The following is a 16459-nucleotide window of genomic DNA, read 5'->3' as shown; positions in this document are numbered from 1 at the left end:
TGCTAGGGTGCCGTAAATGGTTGCTAGGGCATGGCTATGCATTTCCAAGATGATAATTAAATACTGATTGGTAGCACAAGTGAAATGATCAGGCTGGCAAGGAGTGTTTTGAGTATCACCCTGGTAACTGCCTAGCAACCAGATGGGGTTACCCTAGCAACCGAGTATCAAAACACATAACTCTGCACCAGAACATCGTAGACACTTCTCGGTTGGCTCATTTGACTCAAGCTGGCAAGGAGCCTTTTGAGTATCACCCTGGTAACTGCCTAGCAACCAGATGGGATTACCCTAGCAACCAAGTAGCAAAACTCATATCTCTGCACCAGAACATCGTAGAAACTTCCTTCTTTGGCTTGTTTTACTCAGTCTAGCAATGAGCCTTTTAACTATCACCCTGTTAACTGCCTAGCAACCAGATTGGGTTACCCTAGCAACCAAGTAACAAAACACATATCTCTGCACCAGAACATCGTAGACACTTCCGGGTTGGCTCATTTGACTCAGGCTTCCAAGGATCCTTTTGAGTATCACCCTGGTAACTGCCTAGAAACCAGATGGGGTTACCCTAGCAACCAAGATACAAAACACATATCTCTGCACCAGAACTTCGTAGACACTTTCGGGTTTGCTCATTTGACTCATGCAGGCAAGGAGCGTTTTGAGTATCACCCTGGTAACTGCCTAGCAAACAGATGGGGTTACTAAGCGCTAACACATGCTAGCAATGTCTAGCGAAGTGCTAAAACATGTTAGCAATTTATAGCTAAGCATTCTATCTATCAATAAACTTTCAGACTGTGTCACTTTTTCAAGCCAACCTAAAGTTTGTCCACAAACTTTTCAATCTAGTTATACATGAACTAAAAACAATCCTTGATTAAAAATCCATGAACTCAAATAACAGGTCGATGATCTTCTGAAATGTCAAAAGTACATTCACATTTGACAAAAACTCTGCAAGACTGAAATTTGATGGTCTGTAAAGTAGTGCGAGAGGTGCTTGTTTGGGGGCTATAAAAACATTAAAACATTTAGATTTTCCATATTTGTTATTGTGTATATGAACTTTGCCAAATAAATTCTTAAGCTTCCAAATAAAATTAACAGATTCTTTCTTTATTCTTAAAGTTCTGTTCATATATACAAAACAAAAATATATATTTTTAAATATAAAAACAGGAAAATGTGATAAAATGTAGTTACAAGATTTCAAATTGGTACATTTCTTCAGTATCCCTATGTGACGTCAACTATACCATGGGGTTCAAGGTTGTTGCGGCGCCTCCGGTGACATCATCGCGCACAGACGTCCGTAATGGACTTGCAGCTGTTCTTTGACAAACAATAACAAGAGCGGCTAGCGACATCGCGACGAGCAAACAGTGGCGGCTCTCGTATCAGTAACCGCGGTGAAATTTAGCCTGTAAGGCATCTCCACTCTGACATTGCCGGGGTGGAAACTCTGGCCTCCGCTTCCTCCTCCGACGACTCGGAACCCAGCGGAGCTTCGCCGCCCCCGCGGAAAAAAAGCCGAGGCTCGGCGGCGGAGGGAGCAGGAGAGAGCGGGGCGTCTGCTGCCGGGATCACGGGCCTCTCTGCGGCTTCTCTCCCAACCCCCTACCAGCGCTCATCCATCCGCCTCAATAACAGCCCACCTCCGCTCAGATCCGGCGCTTTAAACGCGTTGTACAACATGCAGACCAACGGGACCGGAGGACAAGAGCCAGAACCGGAGCTGTCGTGCAGGAACGGAGAGTCGTCGTCCTCCACTGCGGAAGTTGTACACCCCAACGGGCTTCTGTCCTCCGCTAATAACGGGCTGCCTTCCACCGAGAGCTCGGCCCCGGACACCAGCATGAAGAAGAAGAAGCGACTGTCACAGAGCGATGAGGATGTGATCAGACTGATAGGACAACATCTACACGGACTAGGACTCAAGTGAGTAATGCTCAGCCCTAATGTGCGTGTTGTTATTGGGATATTATTGAATTGTTTAAAGTAGATGAAGCCATGATGGTGTCAGTGGTGTTTTTGTGTTTTCACTATGGTGTCAGTGGTGTTTTTGTGTTTATATGATGCTGGTGTTTTTGTGTTTTCATGATGGTGTTATTGTGTTTTCATGATGGTGTCAGTGGTGTTTATGTGTTTTCATGATGGTGGTGGTGTCAGTGTTGTTTTTGTGTTTATATGATGATGCTGGTGGTGTCAGTGATGTTTTTGTGTTTATATGATGGTGGTGTCAGTGTTGTTTTTGTGTTTTCATGATGGTGTTATTGTGTTTTCATGATGGTGTCAGTGGTGTTTATGTGTTTTCATGATGGTGGTGGTGTCAGTGTTGTTTTTGTGTTTATATGATGATGATGGTGGTGTCAGTGTTGTTTTTGTGTTTATATGATGATGATGGTGTCAGTGTTGTTTTTGTGTTTTCACGATGGTGTCAGTGGTGTTTTTGTGTTTTCACGACAGTGGTGTCAGTGGTGTTTTTGTGTTTTCACATTTTCACGATGATGTCAGTGTTTTTGTGTTTATATGATGGTGGTGTCAGTGATGTTTTTATGTTTTCACAATGGTGTCAGTGGTGTTTTTGTGTTTTTACGATGGTGGTGTCAGTGATGTTTTTGTGTTTTCACCATGGTGTCAGTGGTGTTTTTGTGGCTTCACGATGGTGTCAGTGGTGTTTTCACGATAGTGGTGTCAGTGGTGTTTTTGTGGTTTCACGATAGTGTCAGTGGTGTTTTTGTGGTTTCACGACAGTGTCAGTGGTGTTTTTGTGTTTTCACGACAGTGGTGTCAGTGGTGTTTTTGTGTTTTCACATTTTCACGATGTCAGTGTTTTTGTGCTTATATGATGGTGGTGTCAGTGGTGTTTTTGTGTTTTCACCATGGTGTCAGTGGTGTTTTTGTGTTTTCACCATGGTGGTGTTTTTGTGTTTTCACGATGGTGGTGTCAGTGGTGTTTTTGTGTTTTCACCATGGTGTCAGTGATGTTTTTGTGGCTTCACGATGGTGTCAGTGGTGTTTTCACGATAGTGGTGTCAGTGGTGTGTTTGTGGTTTCACGATAGTGGTGTCAGTGGTGTTTTTGTGTTTTCATGATGGTGGTGTCAGTGTTGTTTTTGTGTTTAAACGGTGGTGTCAGTGATGTTTTTATGTTTTCACAATGGTGTCAGTGGTGTTTTTGTGTTTTCACGATGGTGGTGTCAGTGGTGTTTTTGTGTTTTCACGATGGTGGTGTCAGTGGTGTTTTTGTGTTTTCACGATGGTGGTGTCAGTGGTGTTTTTGTGTTTTCACGATGGTGGTGTCAGTGGTGTTTTTGTGTTTTCACGATGGTGGTGTCAGTGGTGTTTTTCTGTTTTCACGATGGTGGTGTTTTTCTGTTTTCACGATGGTGGTGTTTTTGTGTTTTCACGATGGTGGTGTCAGTGGTGTTTTTGTGTTTTCACGATGGTGGTGTTTTTGTGTTTTCACGATGGTGGTGTCAGTGGTGTTTTTGTGTTTTCACGATGGTGGTGTCAGTGGTGTTTTTGTGGTTTCACGATGGTGGTGTTTTTGTGTTTTCACGATGGTGGTGTCAGTGGTGTTTTTGTGGTTTCACGATGGTGGTGTCAGTGGTGTTTTTGTGGTTTCACGATGGTGGTGTCAGTGGAGTTTTTGTGGTTTCACGATGGTGGTGTCAGTGGTGTTTGTGTTTTCATGATGGTGGTGTCAGTGGTGTTTTTGTGGTTTCACGATGGTGTCAGTGGTGTTTTTGTGTTTTCACGATGGTGGTGTCAGTGGTGTTTTCACGAAGGTGGTGTCAGTGGTGTTTGTGTTTTCATGATGGTGGTGTCAGTGGTGTTTTTGTATTTTCACTATGGTGGTGTCAGTGTTGTTTTGTGTTTTCATGATGTGTCAGTGGTGTTTTTGTGTTTACGTGACAATGCCAGTGACGTTTCTGTTATGTGTCTTTTCTTTTCATGGTGATCAGTTGTGATGATGGTGTCAGTAGTGATTTTTTGTGGTCATGGTGGTGTCTGTGTCATGGTTGTGTTAGTGTTTTTGTGCTTTAATGAAAGTGTCACCGGTGGGTTTTTTTTCAGGTGATGCTTATATGTTGGTGTTAGCATTGTTTTTGTGGTTCTGTCAGTAGTGTAGTAGTAATGGTTTCATTTTGATGCAGTGGTATTTTTAAGACTGCGTTGTGACTGGAGCTTATAAACATAGAGATGTTCCATTGTACAGACTACAGCAAAGACTGTTGGACAGCAAATAATTATATTACTACAGCCACTTTCAATAATACAACACTGCAATCTCTTTACAGTGCACCACTAATTCAGGAAATAAGCAACAGCCTAATGTAATGTGTATTAATGTATTGTAATGTTAATTTAGGACTTCACCTTAAAAAAACAAGGTTAAAAAAAACTTGTTACAGAACACCTTGTTTTTGTGCTCCACAATATATTGGGTGTTAGAGATAATAATGGGTTCATCAATCAAACACTGGTTTGTTGCTAGGAGATTAAAACTGTGTGTGTGTGTGTATCAAGGGAAGAGTATACAATTTTGAATCAGTTCTTAAACTTGAATACTGATACCATCATTAGAAAGGAATGTTAATCCATTTATGTTATTTATTAACATGTTGTCATTATTGTTGTTGTTGCAGTCAAACTGTGGACCTGTTGATGCAGGAATCAGGCTGTAGACTGGAGCATCCTGCTGCCACCAAGTTCCGGAATCATGTGATGGAGGGAGAGTGGGAAAAGGTGAGGAAAAGGTTGCCCCTCCACCCCCCTTAGTTACTGTTACTTGCTCAGACTTTACAGAACATTCCATACGAGTGAATCAGATTTCCTTGAACAGCATATCAGATGGTAATACCATGGTATTAACATGGTGTACTTCAAAGAGTAGTTCCAGAGTACAAGTCCAAAAAACATGGCAATGCCATACTTTTTGGTACTTTATTAAAGTGTGTAAAAACCTGTTTCTTTATTACTGAACTGTTGTACATGAGTTAGATACACAAAGAGATGAACAAAAATATTTATGCCGGGATCTAAAGTATTGATAAAATATCTTGAGAATAAGTATTGCGATATATGGTGAAATATGCTTCCAGACCTTGCTGCTTGTCCTTGCTCTTATTTTAGCACTAGTGTATATATATATATATATATATATATATATATATATATATATATATATATATATATAATAATATTATTATTTTTTTTTTTACCTACATGAGCCTTAGGTATTTATAGACTTTGTCCTTTATGTGGGTAATAGTTATATGGGTCACAAAAAAACAAACAAGCAGCAGAACTCATTTAATTTGTCTTTTTTTTTATGTGTATAACAGGCTGAGAGTGACCTCAATGAGCTGAAGGCACTGATGCATTCACCCAGCGCTGTTGTGGTAAGAGTCCAAAGTCCTCTAAACATCTCCACCATCAGTTTGACCCCATTTACACCAAGTATTAACAACCGTCTCAATTGATCCAGTCACAAGTGGACAGCACTATTTGTAAATAGATACCACATTGCATTTGTAGTGTAAACATTAATTAGTCCCGGACAACAGCAGTGGACTCCCCTGTCAGTCAAACCACTGAATGAAAACAAGGGTTTTAAACTTTAAAGGGCTTTAAAATGCTGTTGCTACACATTGGCTTTTTCTGATTAACATTTTTTATTGATTCAAACAGTTAACAAAGAAAAGCAAAACATATATTCACAGAATCAACATTTAACCCCCACTATTACCCCTCTAAATCCCCAACCCCACCCTGACCCTCATCAAACATCCCTGTGGTCACACGAGTATACACACACACAAAAAATATATATATAATAATCACACACATTTAAAACTATACTTCTCACTCAACTGCCAAATAGCTGCCCCATTTCCCATCAAACGTATCCAAGTTCCCCAGCCTTCTAGGCGGCACTTCCTCGAATGCCGCCACCCTCCCCATCTCTGTGCACCACTCTTGAAATGAGGGCGCTCCAGCCGACTTCCATCCTCTTAAAACAATCTGTCTGCCAATCATAACACCGGCCAGGACCCAATTTTTTATGTGTTTATCCCTTATGTTGATGACCGCCCCATCGCCTAAAATACAGAGTCTGGGGCAAAATGAAATTTGAGTGCCCAACACGTCACACACAAAACTCTGAACCCTCAACCAAAATTCTTGGATCTTAACACACCACCAAAAAACATGGGTTGTGTCTCCATCAACTGATTGGCATCACCAGCAGGTGGGTGTGTCTTTAAGACCAAGCCTATACAATCTAGAGGGGGTCCAATAGAATCAATGTAAAATCTTAAATTGCTGAAGGCGCACCCTTGCATCTCTAGATGCAGACTTGACATTTTTTAGAATCCTAGCCCATACTCCCTCCTCCAATACCAAGTTTAGATCTTTCTCTCATAATCTCTTGAGAGAAGTTGAAGCTCCATCCCCCAGACTCTGAATTAGCAGGGAGTAATACACTGATGCTTCATGACCATTTCCAAAAGCAGTTATCACCACTCCCAGAGTATCTGCTGCTTTAGGGGGGCGTATGCTACTCTCAAAAGTAGTACAGAGCAGGTGGCGCAGCTGTAAATACATAAAGAACTGAGATCTGGGAATCCCAAAATGTTGAACCATATTTTCAAAGGATCTCAACACTCCACTCTCATGTATGTCACCAAGTGTATTAACCTCCTTCACAATCCACTCTGTCCAGCAGAAAGGGGACTTATTAATACATAATTTTGGGTTCAGCCATATGCTCGAGGCAACATTTAAATAAATGTCCGAATTAAACAGTCTGGACACTTTTGTCCATACCGAGTGCAAATGTGAGATAACGGGGTGTAACTTAACTTCTCTGGTTAGTTTGATAGGCTTTGCAATGGCGAAATAGGGGCAAGAAATTTCTGTTCAATACAAAACCAGGGAGGGGCTCTCTCAGGTGGAAGCGACCAATGAGCCAAATGTCTGAGACCGAATGCATAATAATAAAACAAAATCTTGGGTAGGCCTAGCCCACCTTTGTCAGTCGGCCTATGCAACTTACTGAAATGTAATCTGGGACATTTACCATTGCAAATGAAGGACTTCGCTATGCTGTCAAATTGCTTTAAATAAGAGAGGGGACATCTATAGGGAGAGACTGTAGCAGGTGGTTGAATTTTGGAATTCAATTCATTTTAATAACATTAACCTTCCCAATCATAGATAAATGTAATGAAGCCCACCTGCCCACATCGCTCAACTTTTTTATTAAAGGGTCAAAATTAACTTTAGCTAAATCACACAGATTTGCTGGGAATAAAATCCCCTAATACTTAATGCCCTGTTTCGGCCACTGGAAGGCACCCAGCTGAAAAGCTGTGACCGGGCAGTATGCTGTCAGAGCCAAAGCTTCAGATTTAGACCAATTAACTCTGTATCCTGAAAACTTAGAAAAGGAATTAATAATTCTGTGGAGGCAAGGCATAGATCTAGTGGGGTCGGAGACGAATAATAAAATATCATCTGCGTAAAGCAAGAGTTTATGCGCCATACCTCCCGCCACCACCCCTGGAAAATCCTCCTCCTTTCTTATCGTGGCTGCTAATGGTTCCAGGGCAAGACAGAACAATAATGGGGAAAGAGGGCAACCCTGCCGGGTGCCCCTATCCAGAATAAAATAATCAGAAATTAATCCATTTGTTTGTACCGCCACTACTGGGTGTCTATAAAGTAACTTAATCCAACCAATAAAAGTATTCCCGAACCCGTACATTTCCAAAATCTTAAAGATAATCCCATTCTGCCACATCAAATGCCTTTTCAGCATCAAGTGAAATGGCAGCGACCGGAGTCTGATCATATGCTGACCACATGATATCTGATGAAACACCTAATGTTATCAGAAGAGCTACGGCCCCCACCTGATCTATATGTATAAGAGATGTCATAACTTTACTTGATCGGTTAGCCAAATTTTTTGACAATATTTTAACGTCTAGCTGGATCAGGGAAATTGGACGGTAACTCTTACACTCACATGGATCTTTGTCCTTTTTAAGAATCAGACTGATCCGGGCTTGCTTCATGGCTGGTGGAAGCTTTCCATTCTTTAATGATTCTGTATAAACTTCTAGTGAAGCCAATTCTGTAGCATAAGATCGAAAAAAACTCAGCGGCAAAGTTATCTGGCCCCGGAGCCTTAATTACCTCGCCAAGCTCATCCAAGGTTATCTCAGAATCAAGCGATTTATTTATTTATTTATTTATTTATTATTATTATTATTATTATTTTTTTTTTTTGCTCAGCCATCAGTTTAGGAAGTTCTAATGGTTCCACAAAGTTTCTAATATCCTCATCAGTAGACGAAGATGTGGAACTATAGAGATCAAGATAGAATTATTTAAAAGCATTATTAATATCAATGGCCGAGGTAAATATTTCACCACCAGCAGATTTCACTGAGGGAATGGTAGAAAAAGACTCTGTTTTATATATCTAGCCAGAAGCTTTCCTGCTTTGTCCCCCGACTCAAAATATGACTGTCTTGCCCTGAATAGCCAAAACTCCACCTTCTGTGACAAAATAGTATTATATCTGTATTTCAGTCAGGTCAATTCTCTGAGGCCATCAGACGACATTCGGCGCTTCAACTCTGCCTCGGCACTTTTAATATTCCCTTCCAACTCCATGAGTTCTCGTGCTTTGGATTTTTTGGTGAATGAGGCATACTGTATGAACCCCCCAAAGTGCCTCCCAAGCCACGCCCACAGAGGATACTGAGAACCAGTTTGTCTCCATATAAACATTGATTTCAGCCTTAACATTTGTTGGAATTCAGGATTTTGCAAAGGGATACATTAAAACGACAACTATATGATTTCTTTTTCTCCATATGTGGCAACACCTCTAAACTCACCAGGGTGTGATCTGAGACAAAAAGTTTTCCAATTGAGCAATCAACAACAGATGAAATGAGGGACTTAGATATATATATATAAAAAAATCTATTCTAGAATAAATATTATGGATTGATGAAAAAAATTTATAGCCCCTCCCAGATGGGTTCAAAAGTCTACAAATATCTGTAAGACCAAGATCTTTACACATCCTGTGAAGCGTCAGTGTTGCTCTAGAGGGCTTGCACACTTTTGCTTCACTATGATCAAGGACTGAGTCCATCAAAAGATTAAAGTCTCTTCCCAATATTATATCATGAGGGGTGCCAGTGGCAAGCAACATCCCTTCAAGATCTATAAAAAAAAAACCTGATCATCAACATTAGGTGTGTAAATATTAGCCAAAATAAGACGTTGCCCCTGAATTTCTGTTAAAACATTAATGGCTCTTCCTAATTTATCTTTAATCTGTTTGAGACATTTGAATTGTAGATGTTTACTTATCAGTGTAATGACTCCCCTGCTTTTACTTGAGCCAGCACTAAAGAAAACATGTCCACCCCATATCTTCACAAATTTTTCAGCTATATTATACTAATTACACTTAAGAAGAGAAATAACCTTCCTTCATTTTATGGGGTGTCCCAACGCATTCACATTCCACATGGAGACAGAGACAGTCCACTCATATTAACATTTTACATTTTGACATATGAGAAAAAATAGATTGTGTGTCAAAAACAAAATGATAAAGACCACATTCCACATTAGTGCATCCATCAAACCCCGAACATCCCCCAGAACCAAACAAACAGAAAAAAGAAAAACGTGCACATTAACCCCACGCACGACAGCGCCAACTGGCGTCCATCCCTCTAAACTCAAACAGTCCATGTACGCCTACGAGAGCCCCCGCAACAACTTTGCCGTCGGATTGCTCAAGTCCGGTGTTTCTATAAACGTTTTGTGAAACAGAATTACACAACAGAAGATAATCTCTAAAACAAACTCCAGTCAATACTCCAAACTCCACATAACTGTCCCGAAGGTGTGTTACTCCACAAACAAACTCGGCGGATCCCTGTCAAGCAGATTTGGAAAGAGCCCATCCAGGAATTTCGCCATAACCTGACCGTCTTCAGCCTCAGGAATTCCGACGATTCTGACATTATTCCGCCGGCTACGGGTTCTCCAAGTCCTCCAACTTTTCCCAGACACACTCCAAATCCACCTTGGTCGCTAGCGCATTAGCAGTTAATTCCCTCTCCGATGACTCCAGATAATCAATCCGTTTCTCGGCTCCCTGGCTCGGGGCCTTCTCTGGGGTGTCAGCTTGAGCATGTAAGTGCATTTTAATGTCTCCAGAGCCCGAGGATTTTGAATTCTTTGACATTTTATCCTCCTAGAACAGTTATGGAACAGAGTGTATTGAATCTCACTGGTTTATGTCATTAATAGTGTTAAAACTAGCAAAGTGCGCAGAGCTCGCCGTTCACACGTCCGAACCTCGCATAACGTCATGTGACTCCCACGCATTGGATTTTTAATGTTTATGGCCCAATAAAATAAATGCTTTACATTTAATGGAGATAGAATGCATTGCACATTTTTTCCTTATCATTTTAATGTTGATTACAACCCCACCCGACACCTCTCCCCATCTTTTCTTTTTTGTTGTTGAGATTTTTCTTTTTTAAATCAAAATAGCAGTTTTGTATTTGGCTTCTTAGAAAATAACCTTCTGTCCCTGATTCAACATTGATGACACAGATCATGTAAAACACATCTGAAGCAATTTTATGCTTTTATTTATTTTTGCTTTTTGTTTTTTGTTGTTGTTGTGCTTGCATACATACAGTAACACAATGTAGTGAGTGTATGAAGTGATGAAATCAGCCAAAATTTTGGCTTGTTAAATGTTTTAATTAAATGTTATGATCAAATTGTGTTTAAATACATACTGTACAGCTTTGTTCAAATGAAAATATAATAATTTATAAATAATTATTTTTGGTAAAAAAAAAATTAAAAAAAGATGTATAACAGAGCTTTACAGTATTAATGAAAACATTAAATGAAAACAAACTGATTACCTGAGGCTGCCATGGCTGAATCACAACATGCTGATATTCAGTACTGGTATTCAGCTTTTGTGATATTGCTTACAGATAATAATATAACCATTTAATATTATATTATATTGTTATTATGAGTATTATTGCTACTACTTTGAATATTACACTTTTATACAGTAGTAATGTTTTTCTGTCATAATGTCTTCAGTTTCACGCATCTAGTTAAATAAAGCTCTCATTTCACTGGGACTTTTATTTTGAAAGACCTTTTGAAGTTCTTCCTGTTTTTTTAGGGTTCGCTATAACAAACTTCCCGTGACTCGCGAGTTGAAATCTGTGGTGAAAAAGGTCATTTGAGGGTTCACAACCGTTTATACACTAAACGCACTGCTCTGCGGCTCTGCAGATGGATACTATTGGACACACTGAATGAAAATCAAGCATTAGTAGTGTGTTTGTGTTCGTATGCGTGCCTGTGTGTGTAAAGGAGATGAGAGAGCAGAGCGGAGCCTCATTCATTCTGTGGTGCTGCGATGTGACTATATTATTAAATTACATCCTTCTGCTGTTTAACAATCACACTTGGCCATATCAAGACTTTTTTATTATTTTCAAATAGTCTTTGATTTCATCTCAAAACTCTCACATTACATTACATTTAGCTAATGGCAGCATACTTTAATATGGTACCGTAATTAACAACAAGATGAAATCGTACCACTTAAAAAAAAATTTGGTATCGCTATATTCCGTTAGTACCGGTATACTGTGCAACCCTAGACCCTCCTTTTCGAAATCCGAACACAAGTGTTCACAGGAGATGCATTTGAGACACATGTTAATGCCAGGTGTAACCAGGGTCTTTGATGAATGTTCTGTTTGTTTTTTCAGCGGATGAAGTTTTTGCTCCTGCAGCAGAAGTATCTGGAGTATCTGGAAGATGGGAAGGTTCTGGAAGCTCTGCAGGTGCTCCGAGCCGAGCTCACCCCACTGAAGTACAACACTGAACGCATCCACGTGCTCAGCGGGTATCACACTTCTGTCCTCCTACCACTTCACAACTTCATTTCTCTCATTTTTGTAAAATTAGAAGAAAGAAGTCACTTCCTTTTTGTATTTTGAAATGACATGTTCATTTTAAAGGGGTCATATCATGACAAATCTATCCTTTAGCATTGGCATTCATCTCAATGGCAGTTGCTCTGCTGTCTTATGTGGCCCCTTAAGCTGGCTTAAGGCTCAGTCACATTAGCCTTTCCACAGCGAAATTCTTTTGGTGCAGGAGGCGTAGGGCAGTTGTGAAGCGAGTCTGAAATCTGCAAAACTACTTTCCAAGCAGCCTCTTTTAATATGTTGTACTTTATACTCACCGCTAAAACAATTTCCTCATCTGTTGTGAATATTCAGTGTTGCTGTGTACAAAGCACAGCACAGATCATCACAGATGTGAGATATTGCTTAAATATAACACAGTTGCTATTGATTTATTATTAGTAGTATAACAGTGAATATTACATAACTGTACAGTAGTGATCTATTTCTGTCATACTTTTTTCATTTAAATTGATCTTTTATTTGGGCGGAGCTTTTATTTTGAAGTGTTTCTGTGTTGTTTTGACCAAGGAGCTCTGACGTAAAGACGGCAGATTCCCAGTCCGGAAAAGCCGGTCGCTACGTGAATCATAGTAATTATTAAACCACAAAAGGCTGCTATTTTAATAAATAAATATATAGTCTGTATCTGACTCGTGCTAAGTGAATTAGCGCTCTGCCTGCTGTCATCTGCTACAAACAGAACATGCTATGCTCGTAATAGTGTTTTCCGTGCATGAGTCAAGGATCTCTAAAGGTATGATCAGTTTGTCTTTATGTCAGCACAACACCGGCTGCACACATTCACAACACTCACATTTAAAACGCTGTTTAAATCGCAGCTTTTGTGGTTAAATAATCTCACTTGGACATGACGGGATTTTAATTTGTGCGCTGAATGTTTACAGAATGACATTCATACCTCAGATGGTATCGGTTTTGGTATCGGAGCATTTTTACGAGTAAGAGTACCAGCACTTGAGCGTGGTATCGGACCCGATTCTGATACCAGTATCGGTATCGGGACATCCCTAGTGTAAAGCTGTTGTTAAAAATATACAAACTTGAAAGTGCTTTGTTCGGTTTTCTGCCAAAATTAAAAGCTCAATTTCACTAGAAAAAAATATGTATCTACTGTTTAGTAAAATGTAAATAAATAATAAATAATAATAAAAATAATAAATATTCACTGCATTAATTATAATAAATAGTAATAATAATAGTAATAATATATCATTAAAAATGACATTATATTTAAGAAGTATCTCACAAGCAAAAGTGCTGTTGTACAGAATAAAAGTTTTCAACAAGGTTTTCATTAATACTGTGATGCTCTGCTGTTCAGCACTGTCTTTGACATAAAAAATATCTCCAATGTTGTGTTTTGGATTGTGCTGTGAGGATCTGTATAAAAGCTCTTTATTTGATAAAAATAATGCAATGGTAATTTGAAAAAAAATACAATGGATTTCATAGGGCCCTAATTTACTCTAATATTATGAAATACTTGAGATTGATATGTTGCTTGCCAAAACTGTTATTTTGTCATAATACATTTCTACTTTTGAATGGCTGTCAAAGGAGGCAAATATTTTTTGAATGCATAATAATTAGTGGTCGACCGATATCAGTTTTTTATGGACGATATCCAGAGAGCACAGTGGCTGATATATCACACAATTTAATATACTAAATTACATATACATAAAATTGCTATTACCTACATTTAGCACTATATTTACTCAAAATGTCACTCAAAAATGTCAACTTTGTAAAATAATAATAAAAAGAATATTTGTGTGTTTTAAATACTAAATACTAACATTATAAGTTAACCTCAGGGAAAAACAATTCAATCATAAAAATGTATGACATGACCTCTTTAAAATGATTTGCATACTGTCATGCAACTTTTTGTCTGCTTGGTATTTCCTTTAGGAAATGTACATCTAGTTTTTCTCAATGGTGAATCTGCAGTTGATCTGCTGTTTAGGTACCTGATGTGCAGTCACTCTGATGATCTGCGTGCTAAGGCAGAGTGGGAGGGGAAAGGGACAGTCTCTCGTTCCAAACTCCTCGACAAGCTGCAGAGTGAGTTACACTATGTACCTGCATGAACAAACACAGACAGCTGAGTCATTCCTGTTATGCAGTACCTTTTCAGCTCTGTAACTTTTAACAAATGAATGTACTTGTGTTGGAACTTAAATGAGTGTTTTTTAAAAAATGGTATACCAGACTTTCAGAAATGTACTCTGGTCAAGCTAAGGCACTTTATTAATTATTACTTGATTATTTAAACTGTGGCAAGAACATGAACTGAATGGGCATAAATTAGTTAAAGTTAGCCATTGCTCAGTGAGGGATTGACTGTTAGACACACAATATATCCCTAGAAAGCATGTTTTTGATTGGAGAAAAGAATTAAGAAACACCTTGAATATTTCTTAATAAATTGCCACTATTCCCTGTTAAAAGCATTCCCTGTTTGTGCATGATGCACTGGGGCATGGCAAAAATGGCATCATTAGCTCAAAGCAATTATTAAATTATTTTAATGGTGTTCACTTAATTGTAGAACAGCATTTTAGTGCCACATTTAAAAAAATAAAAATTTTTTTTATTAAAAATAAAAAATTGAACATTTTGAGAATCAAAATTACGGGAATAAAGTTGTAGCATTATGAGATTAAAGTTGTGATATTTTGAGAATAAGTCACAAGGGAAGTAACATGAAAGTGATGTGGTGGAAACAGCAAAGTGGAGCGTCTGGGTCTTTGAATACGGTAAACACCAATAACCAGGGAGATAACTTGGCTATGCATCCAAGCTGAATTTGTGGGAAGTTTTTGCCAGCTCTCTGTTGATTTTTTTTTTTTTTTTTTTCTCTCTAAACAGTTCTATTTTTTTCATGCAAGATAATACTTTAATCTGAAGAAGTAATCCAAATTATTTAGATTACGTTACTGACCTTGAGAAATCTAATGGAAAACATTATAAATGACATTTTACAGCATGTATTTTGTAATCTGTAGTGGAATACATTTTAAAAGTAACCCTCCCAACCCTGGTCACAAGTACAGACAAACACAATGTGCTTAAGCACATTTTTGCCATGCCCCAGTGCATCATGCACAAACAGGGAATGCTAACAACACACAAACAATGATAATCTTTCATGTCTTTATTGAACACATCCCTTTAAACATTCACAGTGCTGTGGAAAAAGTAAGTGTACCCTTGGATTTAATAACTGGCCAATCCTGCTTTGGCAGCAATAACCTCAACCAAGTGTTTCCGGTAGCTGCGGATTGGACCTGCACAGCGTTCAGAAGGAATTTTGGATCATTCGTCCTTACAGAACTGCTTCAGCTCAGCCATGTTCTTAGGATGTCTGGTGTGAATGGTTCACTTGAGATCATTCTACAGCATCTCTATTGGGTTAAGATCTGGGCTCTGACTGGGCCACTCTAAAAGGTGAATTTTCTTGTTTTGAAGCCATTCTGTAGTTGATTTACTTCGATGTTTAGAGTCATTGTCCTGCTGCATCACCCAACTTCTACTGAGCTTCAGCTGGCGCACAGCCACCCTGACATTATCCTGTAGGATATCTTGTTAAACTTGGGAATTCATTTTTTCATTGATGATGGCAAGCGGTCCAGGCCCTGAAGCAGCAAAGCAGCCTCAAATCATGATGTTTTCATGTTGGTATGTGGTGCCCTTTTTACGCCATACGTAGTGCTGCATGTTCTTCCCAAACAATTCAGTCTTAGTTTCGTCAGACCACAAAACATTTTCCCAGTAGCACTGTGGAGTGTCAAGTTGATCTTTGGCAAACTTCAGGCACGCAGCAATGTTTTTGTTGGAAAGCAGGAGCTTCATTCGTAGTGTCCTGCCATGGACACTTTGCCTGTTTAATGTTTTCCATATAGTAGACTCATGAACAGAGATGTTAACCAGTTCCAGTGATTCCTTTAGGACTTTAGCTGTCACACTAGGGTTATTTTTTACCTCATTGAGCATTCTGTGGTGTGCACTTTGAGTCATTTTGGCTGGATGGCCACTTCTAGGGAGAGTAACCACAGTACTAAATTGTCTCCATTTATAGACAGTTATTTTAACTGTGGACAGATGAATATCTAAGCTCTTCAAGATGACTTTAAAAGCAACAATTCTTGATTGTAGGACTTCTGAGATCTCACTTTTTCTTTCTTTCTTTTTTTTCTTTTTTTTTTTTTTTGCGAGGCATGGTCCACGTCAGCAGATGCTTCTTGTTAATAGCCAACTCAAAATGTTTAAGTGCTTTTTATAGGTCAAAGTAGCTCCAACCCACACCTCCAATCTCGTTTCATTAATTGGATGCCAGGTTTGCCAACTCCTGACTCTAATTAG

At 39.1% G+C, this 16459-nt stretch overlaps 1 protein-coding gene across 3 annotated transcripts in view; it reads left to right on the top strand.

Annotated features, from left to right (window-relative positions):
• The first annotated feature begins 209 nt into the window (after positions 1-209).
• The window catches only part of LOC127454386 (WD repeat-containing protein 26-like), a 34308-nt gene continuing 18058 nt past the window's right edge, over positions 210-16459 (top strand). Inside the window, exons 1-5 of one of the 3 annotated variants that reach the window (XM_051721565.1) lie at positions 210-1941; positions 4646-4754; positions 5354-5410; positions 11867-12003; positions 14061-14158. In XM_051721565.1, the coding sequence (XP_051577525.1) occupies positions 1697-1941; positions 4646-4754; positions 5354-5410; positions 11867-12003; positions 14061-14158 (646 nt within the window). In that variant the 5' untranslated portion in view covers positions 210-1696. The remainder of the gene's footprint in view (positions 1942-4645; positions 4755-5353; positions 5411-11866; positions 12004-14060; positions 14159-16459) is intronic. The other 2 variants (XM_051721564.1, XM_051721566.1) reach the window with 2 other exon arrangements.

Source organism: Myxocyprinus asiaticus, chromosome 16, assembly GCF_019703515.2.
Source record: "Myxocyprinus asiaticus isolate MX2 ecotype Aquarium Trade chromosome 16, UBuf_Myxa_2, whole genome shotgun sequence".
Classification (NCBI taxonomy): Eukaryota; Metazoa; Chordata; class Actinopteri; order Cypriniformes; family Catostomidae; genus Myxocyprinus; species Myxocyprinus asiaticus.
This window is presented reverse-complemented; position numbering and strand designations above follow the sequence as displayed.